Source organism: Bombus huntii, chromosome 12 (genome assembly GCF_024542735.1).
Source record: "Bombus huntii isolate Logan2020A chromosome 12, iyBomHunt1.1, whole genome shotgun sequence".
Classification (NCBI taxonomy): Eukaryota; Metazoa; Arthropoda; class Insecta; order Hymenoptera; family Apidae; genus Bombus; species Bombus huntii.
In genome coordinates this window covers 3,318,004-3,333,591 of record NC_066249.1, presented here as the reverse complement: position 1 = coordinate 3,333,591, position 15,588 = coordinate 3,318,004, and the positions used below count along the sequence as shown (strand labels likewise).

Below are 15,588 nucleotides of genomic sequence, written 5' to 3'. Positions count from 1 at the left end.
GAAATTTACCAACATTCCAATTTATCGCGTAATGTCGCCAGAGGAAAGCTCCCATGCACTAGAATTCACAATTAAGTCTTATCTACGATCTTTGCAAGAAACAACGAGTTATCTACATCTGCTACTAAGAATTAAACAGCTACATCGCAGTACACGCTATAAATTCTAACAACACCATGAACTGCAACACTCACCGGGTTCTCTGCGAAGAACGCGTCTTCTTGATGTTTCGTAGGCAGGTCCAAGAAGACGGACGACCTAGATCGATCGTAAAGATCCACATCGACAAAGAAGTCGAACAGGGGGGCGCCGTTCACCCTCAATAGCCTCGAAACTAGGGGTGTAATGTCGGCTGGTGCGATGCTCTTCGGGGGTAGATAGCCGCCGAGTTCGCGTAAAAGCTCGTAAACTGAAACAAGCGATAGTAAACAAGTTTTAACGAGGTTCGCGAAGCTGCAGCGTGTCGTAGAGTGGAATTCGTCGTGGGAACTCGGCGTCTCCGTAACAAAACGAACAGAGAAAGGAGGAGAAAATAGGAAGGAAAAAATAGACGCAACGAAAAAAACACGAGTTCCAGCGGAGGTTTCGTTTAAAAATCGATGCGTCGATTCGACGAATACGTACAATGAGAACACGGGTATTCAGCGGAGAATCAAGTTCGAATCTTGATATATCGCTATGTCCTTCCTCCCTCTTTTTACGAGAGCCTTTTCATCACCGACCTTCGTATCCCTTCTTTATCAACGTTACGCGGTCCAACGTGAACGCAACGATAAACCATAAATGAAATCCCAGCACACGCCACTTGACACGCGCGTGGGATCCGTGGTAAAGATCAACAACGCCCTTATCGAGTTTAACGATCTTCGTTTAACGCGTCTCCACGAGAGAACCAACGACGACCTTCGGTTCACAGATACGCCGCTATCGAAAAGCTGTCGAGCTTCGGTGCTGTATTCCACGATCGTCGCACACCTTTTTAACCAATATTTCCCGATATCTTTGCAATCGTGCTATAAAAAGAGAGAACGTTTCTAAATTGCCGTGGATTATATCGTTGAAGATTGGTTGCCACTTTATTAGTTCTTGGTTACCACTTCCAGCGGACTCTTATCGGTCGATTAACGTCGCGCTGAATTCCTCGTTACGTACAGTATGGCGACGTACTACTCGAATTAACGCACGTCGGCCGAACGGAAGTCGGGTTCCAAGGGAATGAAAAAAGTGCCAGTAGCGTTAGGCTCGCGTGTGGCAAATGATACCGATCTCGGTATAATACAGCCGCTTATAATATCATTGGCTCGATTAATCTGGCTGCGAGATCGCTATTCGCAATATAATTTATTTCGTAGCGTGCAAATCGAAAGGAACGTGTTTAGCGAAATCGTATTTCTCGTCCTGCAGTTTAACACCGTAAACTTAGGCTTCGATGAAAATTGATTTCCATTTAAAGACATACGTTGCACGAGACCGATTCTATTCGTCCGAAGTCATCACGACAAACGAGAAACTTCTGCTCTTAGCTCCGCCTTTTGCCAAGGATTCGTCCCTGTTCTCATTCTTCTTTTCTTTTCATTTTTATTATTATTATTATTATTATCTCGACGTTTCACATAGGGAAATTGTTATACGGCCGAATGGCCGGCGAAGAATTTCGGTCACAAACTCACCCCGTCTGTCTTCCTGGAGGAACCAACCGAAGCGCCATCAAGGGGCGAACCCGGGGCTCGGTGAATATATCCGAGCTCTCGAAATCTGCAAGTTCTCCGTTAAGTAAAGCTTCGCGTGATTTCAATCGCACCGAACAATCGCGCGCGCACCCCTCTTACATATACGAAATCGACATCAAGCACCGCGTCCTCCAGCCACAGCCCCTCTCTGTCCCCAAGCCCCCGACCATTCGGTTACATCTATATCTTTGCATGACGCAAGCTGCACACGCCGGCCAGATTGCTTTCGATCGACGCCCGAAATTCCTCCCTTTATTTTACACCCCGATACGCCCTCCAATCTCTTCTAGTCATTCATACTTCTCTCTGCTACGAAATAACTCAACACGTTCCGTTGTTACGCAACTTTTAATCTTCCGAGCGTTTCTTACTTTGCTACTTTGATTTTTTACATTCTGAAACCTATGGAATTGTGGCTATCCGGAATGCCAACCCTTTGAGAATGAGTTTAACGTTGAATGTAACCGTATTTAGATAACAAGAAACAGAATCTTGGTTATGTAAATGCAACCGAGAAATATAAATAAGGTCTCTTAGGAATAGAATGTAACAGAAATAAAATGTAATAGAAACGAAATACGCTTCCAATAAAAGGAGTATCGTAACCTAATATCGTAACCTGGCAAATTTCAAATCGTTCTCCAGTAAGGAGCAAGAGACATTTTCATATCGAATTAGTCTCAAACGAAAGACGCTTTGTTTCTTCCTCTTTGCATATCTAATTACGACTCCAATTTGCTGCCGATTTCTGCCCAGACTTTTTTCCAAAATATTACGGATCGACGATATTAGCAGCATGTTCCCTATCGTTGAAATAATCATGGATAGTACTGTAAATCGAAAGGATACTAGGGACAAGTATAACGTCTGTTATGCATTCGTACAAGTATCTGCTCCAGGCTGTTGCTATTCACAACTGTTCAGCTTTGAATACAACGTACCCTTTCCGATTCTCTCGTGCCAAACAAGCATCGCTACAAACCATTCCAACACGGTACGCTGTATCCAATTTCAACTTTGTATCAAGCATCGCTCTATTTAGTATCTTTTCTTCACCCACGTAAAATCCTTGAACAGATACCAAACTCATTTCCCTAATTCCTTTGGATGAAAATGGATCTTTGCTCGATCGGTTTGCATTTAATTGTGACGCGACGAATTCCGAGGGTGGCTGGCGCCATTGCGGATGGACGACTGAAGGATCGTCGGCGTGAATTAAGCCGGTCGGGCATGGATAATTTCCAAGCCATAGCTGGCCGTATCTCGATTGAATTCCCATGCCGAGGAAATCGGGGAAGACTGTGGGTTGCGGAAATGGAACTTCCGGATTGTTTCCATCGTGCGGCGGACTCGGCGTTCCGTGGCTGCCGCGTTTTCGATTCGGCTGCCTCGCGACAACCAAGCCGAGTATACGTGCCACGATGTCTCGTTAAGATGCCTCTAATTACAACAGAACCCAGTGAGACCAACTGGCGACGTTGCGCAGCTGGAAATTAACTCGTTAAAGGGACTCGCACGAGGGAGGGAAAAAGTGGCGACATTAGAACCTACGAACAACCTACGAATTTCTAAATTAATTTTCTCGTACTTCGTCAACGTCGACGATGAAAAGCCGTTTCTCTCTGTCTTTCCACGTACAGAAGTCGCCGTCCGCGTATTACAAACAGCGAGAAAGTTTGAATTATTGAAAACAAAGGTTGAAAGCAGGTCATAGTGGAAGCATCGGTACTCCTGAGACTTTGTATGAAGCTTGAAAACTATTCTTAATTCTGCAACATTATAGCGCAGGAATATTCATTGGGTTTTGATATCGTTCGATCAATCTACGAAAGATAATGTATTTCCAGTGCTTATTATTATTATTTAGTTTCTTCTCTCCCTTGCTTAACTACTATTCTCTTAATTATTCCAAAGTAATCGACGTTACTAAACAGAAGGTAAACAGGCGTGAACAAACAACTAAACAGAAATTAAATGGGAACATTTCCGTTATGGTGAAGAGTAACGCGATCTATTAAAGCTCGTTCCCATAAAGAGGAAGAGGCGCGAAATCGATCGTGCAGCTGGAAACGAGGAAAGCGCGAAAAAGGATCGCACACGTACACAGAGGCGCGCGTCTAGCTTCGAGCTTTGCGCTTCTCAACCTTTCCATTCAGTTCTCCGGCGACGGGGAGACGCGATCTTGCCGCTTTCAGTGAAAAGTGTGCTCTTCCGCGTCAAGAGCGACTTTGACGAACACTCTCGTCCGGTTGCTATACGAACGTACGCGAAACATTGCACCCGTGTTGTCTCCTGTCGATGAAATATTTCGTAGAAACTTGTGCCAAACCGCTCGATCCACCGTCGCGGATGAAATTACGTCCTTTTCATTCGTCCATCTTTCTCTCGTCGATCAAGAGGCGCTGAAACCTAAATACTCGGAACGACCGGATCGTGCTCGTTTCCAATGAGCCGAGAAAAGTCACGGCGGTGTCGACTGATCGAGATTGTCCTTGACACGATTCCGAGTCGAGCATTAACATCGCAGGGGGTTAAAAAAAGCTGCTCGTCGACTCTAACTCTCTAATGTACCTCGATGGTGTCTATATATAGAAGCACTTTGGTACCTTGCTTTTTCTTCGCTCTGTCACGCTGCCAGTATTTCGCGCCCAATGTTCCTACGCTTTTTCTCTTTCCACAAACTACATTTCTTATATAATTTACTTGAACATCGATGGCATTGAATATTTTCATACACCGTACGTTTCAATGGATCAGGTCCAGGTTCAGATTGTCCGCTGACGCTTTCGAAACTGACGTCCCATTAGCTGAATTTTGCAACTCTATTTCCAGAGCGTAATTAAACGAATACCATTAGCGAAATTATACAACTCGTGCAAGTAGATGGTAAATGATCGTGCGAGCGATCCCAGGATATACAGTTTCGTGTATGGAATGAATCCGTTCTCTGGCTGCGCCGTCAATTGCAGACAATCTGCTTCGAGAATAACTGGCTCTTGATATAATTCTCTATTCTGTATCGTGATACTCGGTTTAAACTGGTAAATAAAGCAAATAAACGAAATATAGTTGGACGAAGAAGGAAAAGTTCGTAACCGCGTGGAACACGACACGGTGGAATAAATAATAAAATAAATCGCGTGAAAAAGTTGCAGACTCGTTCAGCCAAGTTCGACGGATAGGGAGAATAGCTAGGATCGAATGCAACAGAACAAAGTTCGAATCGGAGCATAGTTTCCTCGCGACATCCAACACCGAATAGTTTCTCGTCCAGGCGGACAAGTAAATCATCCTGCGGACGTAGCCCGAGGCCAAATTGTCCAACCTTGACACCCTTGGCGACTTTCGACTCGCGATGCGCTCGTTTTCGTCCTTTTCTTATTCGCCAGCGGCTATCCTGCCGCTAACTATGCCCGTACTGAGATTAATCTTCCCTCGTTAATTGGGTAATGGATCGTCTATCGTGCGCATGGAACGCAGGGTACAGGTGGCAAGCTAATAATCGATTTTTCGCGCTGCATCGTGCCGCGTATTCAGAACAGAGGAAACCACTCGATCGTCTGGCTGGGAATAATAACCGTGTCTATCTTGAAATAGAAAACGTTTCCTTCGAAACAATACCGCCGACGTACTACTTTCAAAGTTTGTAGCTCTCGCTATGGCAACTACTGCGACAGCGGCGTAAAGGGGGACGTTACCGCCTATACAAAGTACGATAGAATTTGGCGTGCGTATTGCGAAAGTATCGGAAACGTATGGAATACACCAGGCGAACTTTATTAACGCGAGCAAGAACCTTGACTGCGACCGCGAAAGACCCAAGTTCGAACTAATGGCAGCCTATTAGCAGCAATTGCTATAATGAGGCCACAGTTAAATCAACATCGAACGAACGCCGAACGTTTCTACGATGGAACTTGTTCCCTGCAAGTCCGCTACGATTACAAATTCTCCAAATAAGGAAATTTCTCTACTCGAACGTTCGAAACTCCGGCGAAAGTTCGCAGAGTATCAAAGCTTGTTGCGAGCACTTGAGAATGAAATCCGTGGAGAGACGAAAGCAAGGGAAAAGCTATCGTGTTACCGAGAGCCATTGTAACGTCCAAAGCAGAGGCTGCTCCTATTGCAAAGTGCAGAGAGAAGGCTGACGAAAGTCGTTGGCGATAGTACGCGCCTGGCTATAATCGTATAGAAAAGAGCAGAGGATCCGTACGACCGCCTCCTAAAATAATGTCGGCAAAGGATGTGAAAGACATCTTCACGGAAGACGTTCGACTCTGCCGATACTGCGAGTTCGCGCGAACGCGAATATCGCGACCTTCCTTCGAAGAGGATCGAATGTCGAGCACGCGGTCGACGCGGAGACGAAAGTGGGTCACAGATCGTGACCCCCGTTGGCAAGACGCACGCGAACTCGTGTTTTCGCTTCGTCGTTCCCCTTGGCTCCATAGCATGCGTGTACGCCTTTTTTCCCTCGGGGTTCACCGTGTCGCCGTTATCGACGTCGTACGCACGCGATCGGCTTCGCTGCGCAAAAACCACCGCCGTCTTTGCCACCATCTTCGCATCGCGGCTGAGAGCTTGAAAAACTACCTCAAGGACCCATCGCGTGGCCAATGACGTCATCAGATGCGCATTCGTCCGTATAATTACGCATCGGGGGTGTTTCCAACCCCTTGAGCGATTAAGCGCGTCAGCCACGTTTCGAGAGAACGCACGCCAGTACCTGATCGTTTAAAACGGTCGATGATTTTGACGCTCGTCCATCTCTAAAGAGTGTGGAAAGTCTCGTAGCAAGGTTTTCGTCGCAAGTATTATAGTTATTGCTTTATTATTCCGCTCGATTTTATTATTCCTTCGAGCTGACAGATACGACTGCTGCCGTTACCGACGCGACTTCGTCTTTATGCTCTGGAAACTTTCAAGGTTCTGTAGAATTATTAAGACGGCCCGCGAGCGATATACTCGACGAGGCTCCGAACCGCTTTAAACGCACGGTTATTCCAAGAACATGTTCACTGGATTTACGATTCATTTCCGCGAAACGAGCACGAGCTAATCATTCCATGTTGGAAAAAGTATCGATAGCGTAGTGGAAGACGTTCGACGAACCAGTCTGGTTCCAGTAGTCGTTTCCGACTGTCGCGTGATCGATAGCCCGTCAACTATTTTTATCAATCGCTGCGGTATAAAAGGCAGTCGTCCAAGGTTGTGCTCGATACTACGGACTAATCATCGTTGTTTCCAACATCCGATAGCAGCGAGCAACCTGAAACGTTCTCCGTTCTCGGGGACTCGCAAACGAGCAGCACGCACACACGCACCAACCAACCAGGCGTAATATCCACTAATTGTCCCGCGATTAATTACGCGCCCGTCCGCACATGGCCAACTGCGACCAAGCTAATCCGCCACTGACATTATTATCCGGCTGATTGTCAGCCACGTTACCGAGCTTCGTGCCGGTGTCGTTTCGATCGTCTCGATTAGAAGTCATTTACACGAGCAATTTTCGCGACGATACCAAGCTCGATTGCACCGTGGCCGAGTCGAACGAATGACTGTACGTTACAGGAGTTGAGTTATTTAATGGCAACGGCCGAATCGAGAGATCTAATCTACCAGCCACGGCTAGAAATTGATGTTAACTGGCAAAGCGCAAGTTATTTGGTCACGGAAAATAAAAAAGCTTGCGGTATTTCGTAGGAATCGATAGCTTTTAGAAATTTAGCCACTGTTCTTTGTTCGATATTAATAACCTCGTAATATCTTCGTTAAAACGCGTTTTAACGGTCGAAGAACGATAATGGAACGTGACGATCATCCTTCGCCTGGTCATTTGTTTTCATCCGAAGAAAAATATGATCGGTTAAAACAAAGGCAGAATAAACAGGAATCCAGTGTACCTCTCAAAACCTCGATAGATTCATATCAACGACGATCCACTGTATCTATATTAATTCGTGACAGCCACTTTTCTTGCGAGCTCGCGTCCAACCATAAATAAGCACAGCCGAACGAATGAATTTCTTTTTACTTTTGAAAAAATTCCACTCGATCCAGCGCATAAATCGCGGTCAGGTGGACGCGCCATCGATCAGAATTACCAAAAGCCACGGCGTCGAAGGGCTGGAAATGCCCGTGGCGAAGGGAAAAATTTGTTTCGACCGTTTCACGCGCGATGTCACTGAAATGCAAATCGCGGGGCGATAAAAAGGCAGCGTGCTGACCGCCGGCAAACTGTCCACCCCAAACGCCGCATACGCTCGGAGAATGCTCGCACGCGGAGCATAATCCTCGAATCAACCCCGAAAACCAGCCGCGGGCGTCGCTAGAAAAAAAAGGGATCGCCTCTGTACCGTTTCGCCGACAAGCTAATCGATCGCCATCAGTTCCATTTCTATCACGCTGTACCTTTTTTCCCTCGCCTCCACCGTCTCTCTGTTTTTCCTCCTGCCGATGGCTTTTTTGCGCGAGTTTCAATTATGGTAAAGAATTTTTTGTCAGCGATCGCTGTCGACGCGTGGTCTGACGCCAGGTCCTCTCGAAACGAACCACAACCGAGCAGGCCGCAGCACTAGAACCGCGGCCGGCACACAGCTGAAATTCTGGCGTTCAATTAAATCCGCGTTGACACGCGGTCAGAAATTAAAGCCGTACCTGGCCTCCAACGAAATATCGCGCTTCACGTCCCTGCCGTGATATATTTTTGCAATTTTCTGATAAGAAACGCGCAGTACGTTCGTGCAATGAGTGAAGCGAGGGTATTTATTCGTTTATGAGGAATTAGAAGATAGAAAAATCCACGGATATATACCTTTGAAACAGCCGAACTAGATTTACATTTCATTTTTTTAGTCACGTTCGTGAAGATATGAACATCCACACTCTGCTAATAACTTACGGTTTTATATTTGCGGGCGATGGTTGGTTGAGTTGTTGTTTAAATGACGAGATTACTTGGTTTTGAAATATCGTCAAATATATTTGAAAATATTATAAATATAATTGAAAGTCAAGCGTAGATTGCTCGATTCTGATCGTTAAAAGAATGTTCGATAAGAACGCTCGATACTAACCGATTCGCTAATTGATCGCTAATAAAATTGCACAAGCCTGAGGCTGACAAACTGGTCATCTTACGATCTCGTTCGTTTATTTATACTGGTTATATTGGTCAGGAGTTTGTTTATTATTACATTACGTATATTCTAACGATGTTGATACTCCGAGGCAAAGCAACAACATGATTCGAATTGTCCTCTAGCTCATGTGCCGCTACATATTTTTCTCAGTCTTTTTATCTAGGATTTCGAAAGACTAGGATTTTGTAACGTCGCGAACAATTTGTCGATTAGAGGGGCAACCACAAATAATCCAGTGAAACGGATGATCGTACGCGTACTCGTTTCAGAAGAACTCCCGAGCCGAGAGAGCAACGCGATTCATCGACAGCCGGCTTAACAGTCAATTAACGTCGAATGAACTCGATGCACCGCGGCGAGGATGGCGAACGAGTACATTTTTCCTACACAAAGCGAACCGCCGGCTTTTTGTTTCCCGCTTTAGACCGGCTCCACCAATTTCCAGGGTCCGCATTATCGCGGTGCACCGTGATGACAACGGCCTTGAAGCGCGTTTCCATGGGATATGCGAGACCGTAGTGAAACAAGCTCCGTTTCGATCGTCGTCCCAAATAATCAGTGGAGAGCAACGACTTTCAGAAGGAAACGAGGGGATGCAGAACAAACGGAAGCGAAAGTCCTTCATCCGAGTTTTCGTGAGTGCAAATGGATAGGTAACGAGATTTCGCAGACAGAGACGCTGCGAATTCCCCCCTTGTAGAAATCGTAGTTACGATCGATTTCCAGCGGAAAGCCGGAAATGATCGGAGGGCTGTGTTTTTCAGGCAAACACGGTCACGAAGGGTATCAGGCATCGATTATATAACCGCTATCGATCCAACTTTAAGAAGCTAAGGTAGAATTGAATGATAGGTCGCTAGGGGATTCCCGGGAGGAAGCACGTGGCCATACGTTCCACGTTGCATTATGAAACGATAAGAGGATTCTCTCTACCTCTGTTCATCTGCCTCGCTCTTTCTTCCTTCGTTCTGCGATCGAAGCGATACGAGTACGGTTCCTAAAAGAGTCATGTCAATTTACCGTGGCTCACAGTTCCACGAAGATTTGCAACGCGATCGTTTCACAAATCTGATCGAAATAAGTGTAGTGTAAACGAGCGAAATCAGTTTCGTCGGAGTTTAACAGCGGTCGCTGCAATCACGTTTTAATCAAATATTCTACGCTAGCGATCGAATCGATCGCGTTCAACGACTGCCGGTATATTTTCGAGCAAACAATCGGTGCTATGGGACAGGTTCCCAGAGCGTAGCCAACAGGTTCTCGTCACGTCGCTTTGCGTACGCATCTCGCGTCACGTCACAATTATCCCATTCTAACCAAGAACCTCTCTTCGCCCGTAAATAGTGCAAATGTGTATCGCAGAAACTACCGTCATCGTGATACCGTAGCGTATGAAAGAATCGTCTCTGTACCGTGGATGACCGTTCTAGCGTTATGTTTCGCTTTGAAGCTCGTAAATACCAGTGCCATGAATCATAGTGGAGCAAAAAGAAGTACTCTATTGTCGCGATCGCTTCGACAACGGCAACGATAGCGAGTATCGCCGTGATATTTCGACGAAACGAGGCTTCGTCGAATTCATCTCTGATTAATGCCGCTGGCCGACGATTTGGCGCCGATACTGATTGATTAATCGCACTGTCGGCCGTACGGTATCGGCTCCACCGTACCCGACATTGCCTTGCTTCTATTCTTAGACCGCCTACATTGACTTTCTGGGTTAAAGCGTGCGGTCGTATCGCAGTGACGCGAGAGTCACGACCAACCTGCCTCTTCTCTTCTCTTCTCTTCTCTTCTCTTCTCTTCTCTTCTCCGAGTCGAATCGCCCACTTTTTACATCATCGAAAAGTTTTCGATTGATCCTCGTGACCCCGAGCTTTGGTCGGGAGATAAATTTTATCCGAAACTCCACCCTATTCCGTGCTTACAATTAACCCTTTCTTCGGAGAAATGAATTTCCTTAGGGAAAGAGGGAATCTGCTAGATTGGTGAAACTGCACGAAAATTTCAGCGTAAATAATAGCCAACCGCTTGGTCCATGGGAAACGCCCACTCGAAGATGTGGTAGCCGGAACCTTTAGTTTTACTAGATTCCAGTATCGTTAACAAAGTAGATATAATTATCACAGCCAGATATTCGTTGGTTTCACTCGATTTAGTAACATCGTGATAATTCGAAAGTTACATATCCAACGACCTACGTATACGTCTCGAGAATTATTTTATATCTTTGTTACACGATCATACGATTATACGATTTTCTATACGATTTCAAGAGCCATTCTGTTTTATCGTCGCAACGTATCACCAAATAATTCAATTACGACAGTCGCTTCGTTCCTAATTCCTTCGGTAGAATGTAAAACTGCATCGATAGTGCAATCGTTCATTGTCCGATGCTGTTGAGGTTATTAGATGTATGAACAGAGGAACGCGTGGATAAATTGTAAAGTAGGAAATATATTTTAATACAGAAGTGTAAGTACAAGTAGGAATATAATTTGAGCTGGTCCCGATCCACACGCTAGCAGTGTTACCCTATAACTGAAAACCTCGAAGCCATCCTCGCCTGTCTACCGTCTATGGTCTGTCTTCGTTCCAGTCTATACGCTGTCGATGGCTTCGTTGCTTGAGAAAACTAAAAAGACCAGATGTAGAGTTTTCTTAGAAGTGGTGACCACTTCAACAGATGCAAAAAAGATAAAGTCAATTCTAGAGAGTCAACGAGATATGGTCTTCTGTTTCACCATTGTAACGTATGACCAAGTAATTCAATTATGACAGTCGGATCGTTCCTAATTCCTTCGGTAGAATGTAAAACTGCATCGATAGTACAATCGTTCATTGTCCGATGCAAAAGGATAAAGTCAATTCTGGAGAGTCAACGAGATATGGTCTTCGAGGCTCGCTTTAGAATAGTCTCGCGCACGTCGCTCTTCTTCGCTTATTCTCCACGCATCGCGTTTCCGTGATTCGTTGCTCTCACCGCCGTTACAACTCGCTACCACCGATAACTCTGTCTTCCGTCACCGAGTTGTTTCTCCCTCCACCGTACGATTTTTTCTTTCTGCGGCGTAACATCTTTCTCGCCGCCGCATCATAATACGAGAAAAGATGAGAACGCGAGGAAGCATTAGCGACCGCCATCGGAAAATGCCCTCTTCCCTTTCACGGCGATCCCTCGCCGTACCAGCCTTTCTCGCACGAAGCGTTCCGACGAATTCTTCGTTATTGTTCGAGCGACAGAGTCGCGCGTGTCTCGCTGAATCCATTGTCGTCGACGAGTGAACGAAAAACCGGGCGAACCGCGACGTCTCTCGATCCTCTCCGGCGCCGCGAGTTTTAAAGACGCGCACGCGATTCAATGGAATTTAACAAACGCGGTTTGTCGTTCTGCACGCTTCTAGGTATCCTTTTGCCAAGTATCCGTATACCCGTAGCACAATGGAAAAGGCACGACGCGTGTCGTCGCATTCGTATTTTATCGCCACTGTTTCGCTTTCAAGGTTTGACCAAGAACTGAGTAGTACGAGTCAATGATATCTGACGCTGACAAGGTAATGGCATGGTCGTACCGTTTCATTCAGTTCGTTTGCACTTGTAACACGGTCGAACGTGTAATGTACACGTGTGCATTCATATTTTGTCACGATATTTTGCTTTTCGAAATTTGCATCAAGTAATACGAGTCAATGATATCGGACTTCGTTGAATTAATAACATAGTCGTACTGTCCCATTCAGTTTGTTTATATGCCGAACGCAGTGAAGAGGATACAACGTGCCAATGAATTCGTATTTTGTTACGACATCTGCGCTTTTAGTTTGACGGAGGGGGACAGTAGTACGAGTCGACGATATCTGACATTGTCCAGTTAATAGCATAGTTATGTACTGTTTTATTGGGTTTGCTTTACTCTGAACACGGTGAAAGGGAGACAACGTGTCACAGCATTCATATTTCGTTACAAACCTCTGATTATTGAAGTTCGACGTGGGATGAAGTACTCAATAACACGCAACACGGCGGAGTTAATATCGTACGTAGTACCGTTTTATCGAGCTTCATCCATCGCTGAATCGGAAACGACGTCTCGTAAAACGAAATACGTAATTTAATACTCGTCGATTCTAGTTGCTATTAATTCTATATCTATACATAAAAAGAGTCGGCAAGGAGGAAACGGTAGGAGTCAATAATATCCGGCGTCGATCGCTATCCAAGTGTCTACCGAAAGTTGCCATCGCAATCGCCCACATCTGCGATTCCAATTTCCCTGCTTATTCGTACTGCTTACGCTCGCTTCGTGGAAAAGGAACCCGCAGGCAAAAGCGAAACCTTCACGATCGTACAAATTTCTGACAAATAATATTTCTTACGATGCGAAACCAACAAACGTATCGTTGAACATGCACTTTTCTTACGATGGAAAGTCGAGAACGTTGCGGTACGAGCAAATAATTTCCGACGTCGTAGCACGCCATCATCGTGCTTCTCGATAAAGACGAACGTTTCGAGTGTCGTTTCGTTGGCGAGAAAGAAATTTCCAACGGGTAAAAATCGTCGTGGCGCGGGCGAACGGGAAACAAATCGCTGAGAAACGTTAACAAAACATTTACTTCGCGAGGAAGCCTCGATGTGACGTAAATCGCGTAAAATATTCCCACCACGCCGTTCATAAATATTACGTAACGCGTTGCACGATACATCGGTGCATGTACACGCGTAATATTTACAGAATCGGCGCCGGTCGTTCGAGTTCGATCCGTGATCGAAAATGCTCGTTTTATTGGCCGCGAGAGTTTCGTGATTCCCGTGCGTATGAATAATCGATCAGCGTGGAGCCGTGAAAGCTCGGCTTCGGGGATTCTCCGAAGAGAGAGAGAGAGAGAGAGAGGAAATAGAAGCGCGAGGAAAAGAGGCCAAAGAATGGAACATCTGTGTCGGCGATTGAATATATGAATGAACGTCGCGACAGATATATCATGGCTACGTTGCCACACTACGTGTCGCGTACGATGCGGCACGAAACGCAACACGTGCACCTTTGCGCTAAAATTTATGGCGTCTTCCCCCGTTCTTTCTCTGAGATTTAATAAGATCTTGCGACGCGGGCTAGCTCGCGACTCACGATATCTTATATTTGCTACTGTAGTATCGTGGACAAATGGCCTAAGAAATATCGGCTGAACCGTAAATAATGTTGCGAGAAAGCCCAAGTGCCGACAGGCCCATCAATGTGTCGTCGGCCCTTCGGTCGAATAGTCACGCGGGAAAGAGACCTATGTGATCAAGGCCATGGACAATTGCGGAACGCGTACGTGGTAGGGCTGTGAGAAAAGACAAAGGAATGCTTAAGGGAGAAAAACGAATTAACAGTCAGTGTGAGTTGAGCAGTCAGAGTGTTGTCGAGAAGGATGGTCCGCGTGGAAGAGAGCGTTGGAACCGTGGTGACGAATGTTGTGAATTAACCATTTAATTATCTTAGTCACACTGTATTTAGTTCGCGATAAATAACCATCGTTTCCTGTTTAATTCGTTCTAAATAAATAAATAAATCCTATTACTGTAATTGCACCGCGATTTGAAATTGCACAGAACGCAATGCGGATGATACGCAGAGATGTACAAGACGTTGGAAATAAAAATATGTCCGTGTAGGTTCCATTTAGTCGCGTTTATAAAAACCTTAATTTGCATAGGTAATTACCGACGATTTGTCGAAAGCACGTGATAGTTGTACGTACATGGCGAAAGATGGAAAGCCAGAAAGATGCGTGACGAGCGATCGTTCGCGTAAATGCGATTCAACGACGAGGATACACGGCGTACCGGTTTCATTCTCATCGCGTGAGGACGTCGCGAGCGAAGAGACGCGAATGTGACGCATCGTCCGCGGAAACGGCGTCGTTAACATGGACGCAACGACGCCTCGGCATTATTTCCGGTAACGACACTGCATTTGTCTGTCACGCGTATCTCTTTCAAATGGAAAGTCGCCTCTGCCGTCACCGTATCGATCGACGCGTTCAGGATCCACTTACCGGGTGTAAAATTCACCGGTTTCTCCTTGAATTCCAAGCAACCGTTGTAAAACTGGCCCAGCTTCTCGAACACGCCCACCATATGGCCCGTCCTGTTCCCCAGCAGCTCTGAGAAATGTTAAAAACGCGTTAATTATTAAATAGGTCGAATACGGGACTGGAATTCGGTCGATCGCTACGGGGCACTTTTCGTAAATTCTCAATATAATTTTCGTTGGGAAATGTAAGACGTTTAGCGATGCTACTCTACTTGAATGTTCTTGTCTTAAAAGAATCTTAACGTCCCGAAAATATTTTTACGCGTGGAGTTGAAACACGAAATTATACGCATCGATAGCGATTCTTGTTTCGAAAGTTAACAAACTTTGTAATCCCGTAGAATGCTTCAAATTTTTATACCTCATCTCGTATTTGTTTCACCGAGCGAAAAGACACGATACTTTGAAAAAAAGTTGGGGAGAAAATTGGAACAAAAATTCTTCCCTATTTTCCTCGAACTTGAGAAAAGGTTAAGAAAGAAGTGGAAGAATCGGTAGAGAAGATTGTAGGGTTAAAGGAAATACTAAATCGCGAATAAATTCTTCGAAATGTTTCAAACGCAGAGTAGGGTGAAACGATAAAAATGGTAGACAATCGTCCAGAAACGGAATATAGCATCGTGGAAGAACC

At 45.5% G+C, this 15,588-nt stretch overlaps 1 protein-coding gene across 4 annotated transcripts in view; it reads right to left on the bottom strand.

The window, feature by feature from the left end:
- LOC126871881 (neprilysin-1-like) overlaps nucleotides 1–15,588 on the bottom strand; it is a 73,720-nt gene that overhangs the window by 33,039 nt on the left and 25,093 nt on the right. For 3 of the 4 annotated variants that reach the window (XM_050631187.1, XM_050631188.1, XM_050631190.1), the window contains 2 exons: nucleotides 14,920–15,027; nucleotides 195–409 (listed from right to left, as the gene is read on the bottom strand). In XM_050631187.1, coding sequence (XP_050487144.1) covers nucleotides 195–409; nucleotides 14,920–15,027 — 323 coding nt within the window. The remainder of the gene's footprint in view (nucleotides 1–194; nucleotides 410–14,919; nucleotides 15,028–15,588) is intronic. The other variant, XM_050631189.1, reaches the window with a different exon arrangement.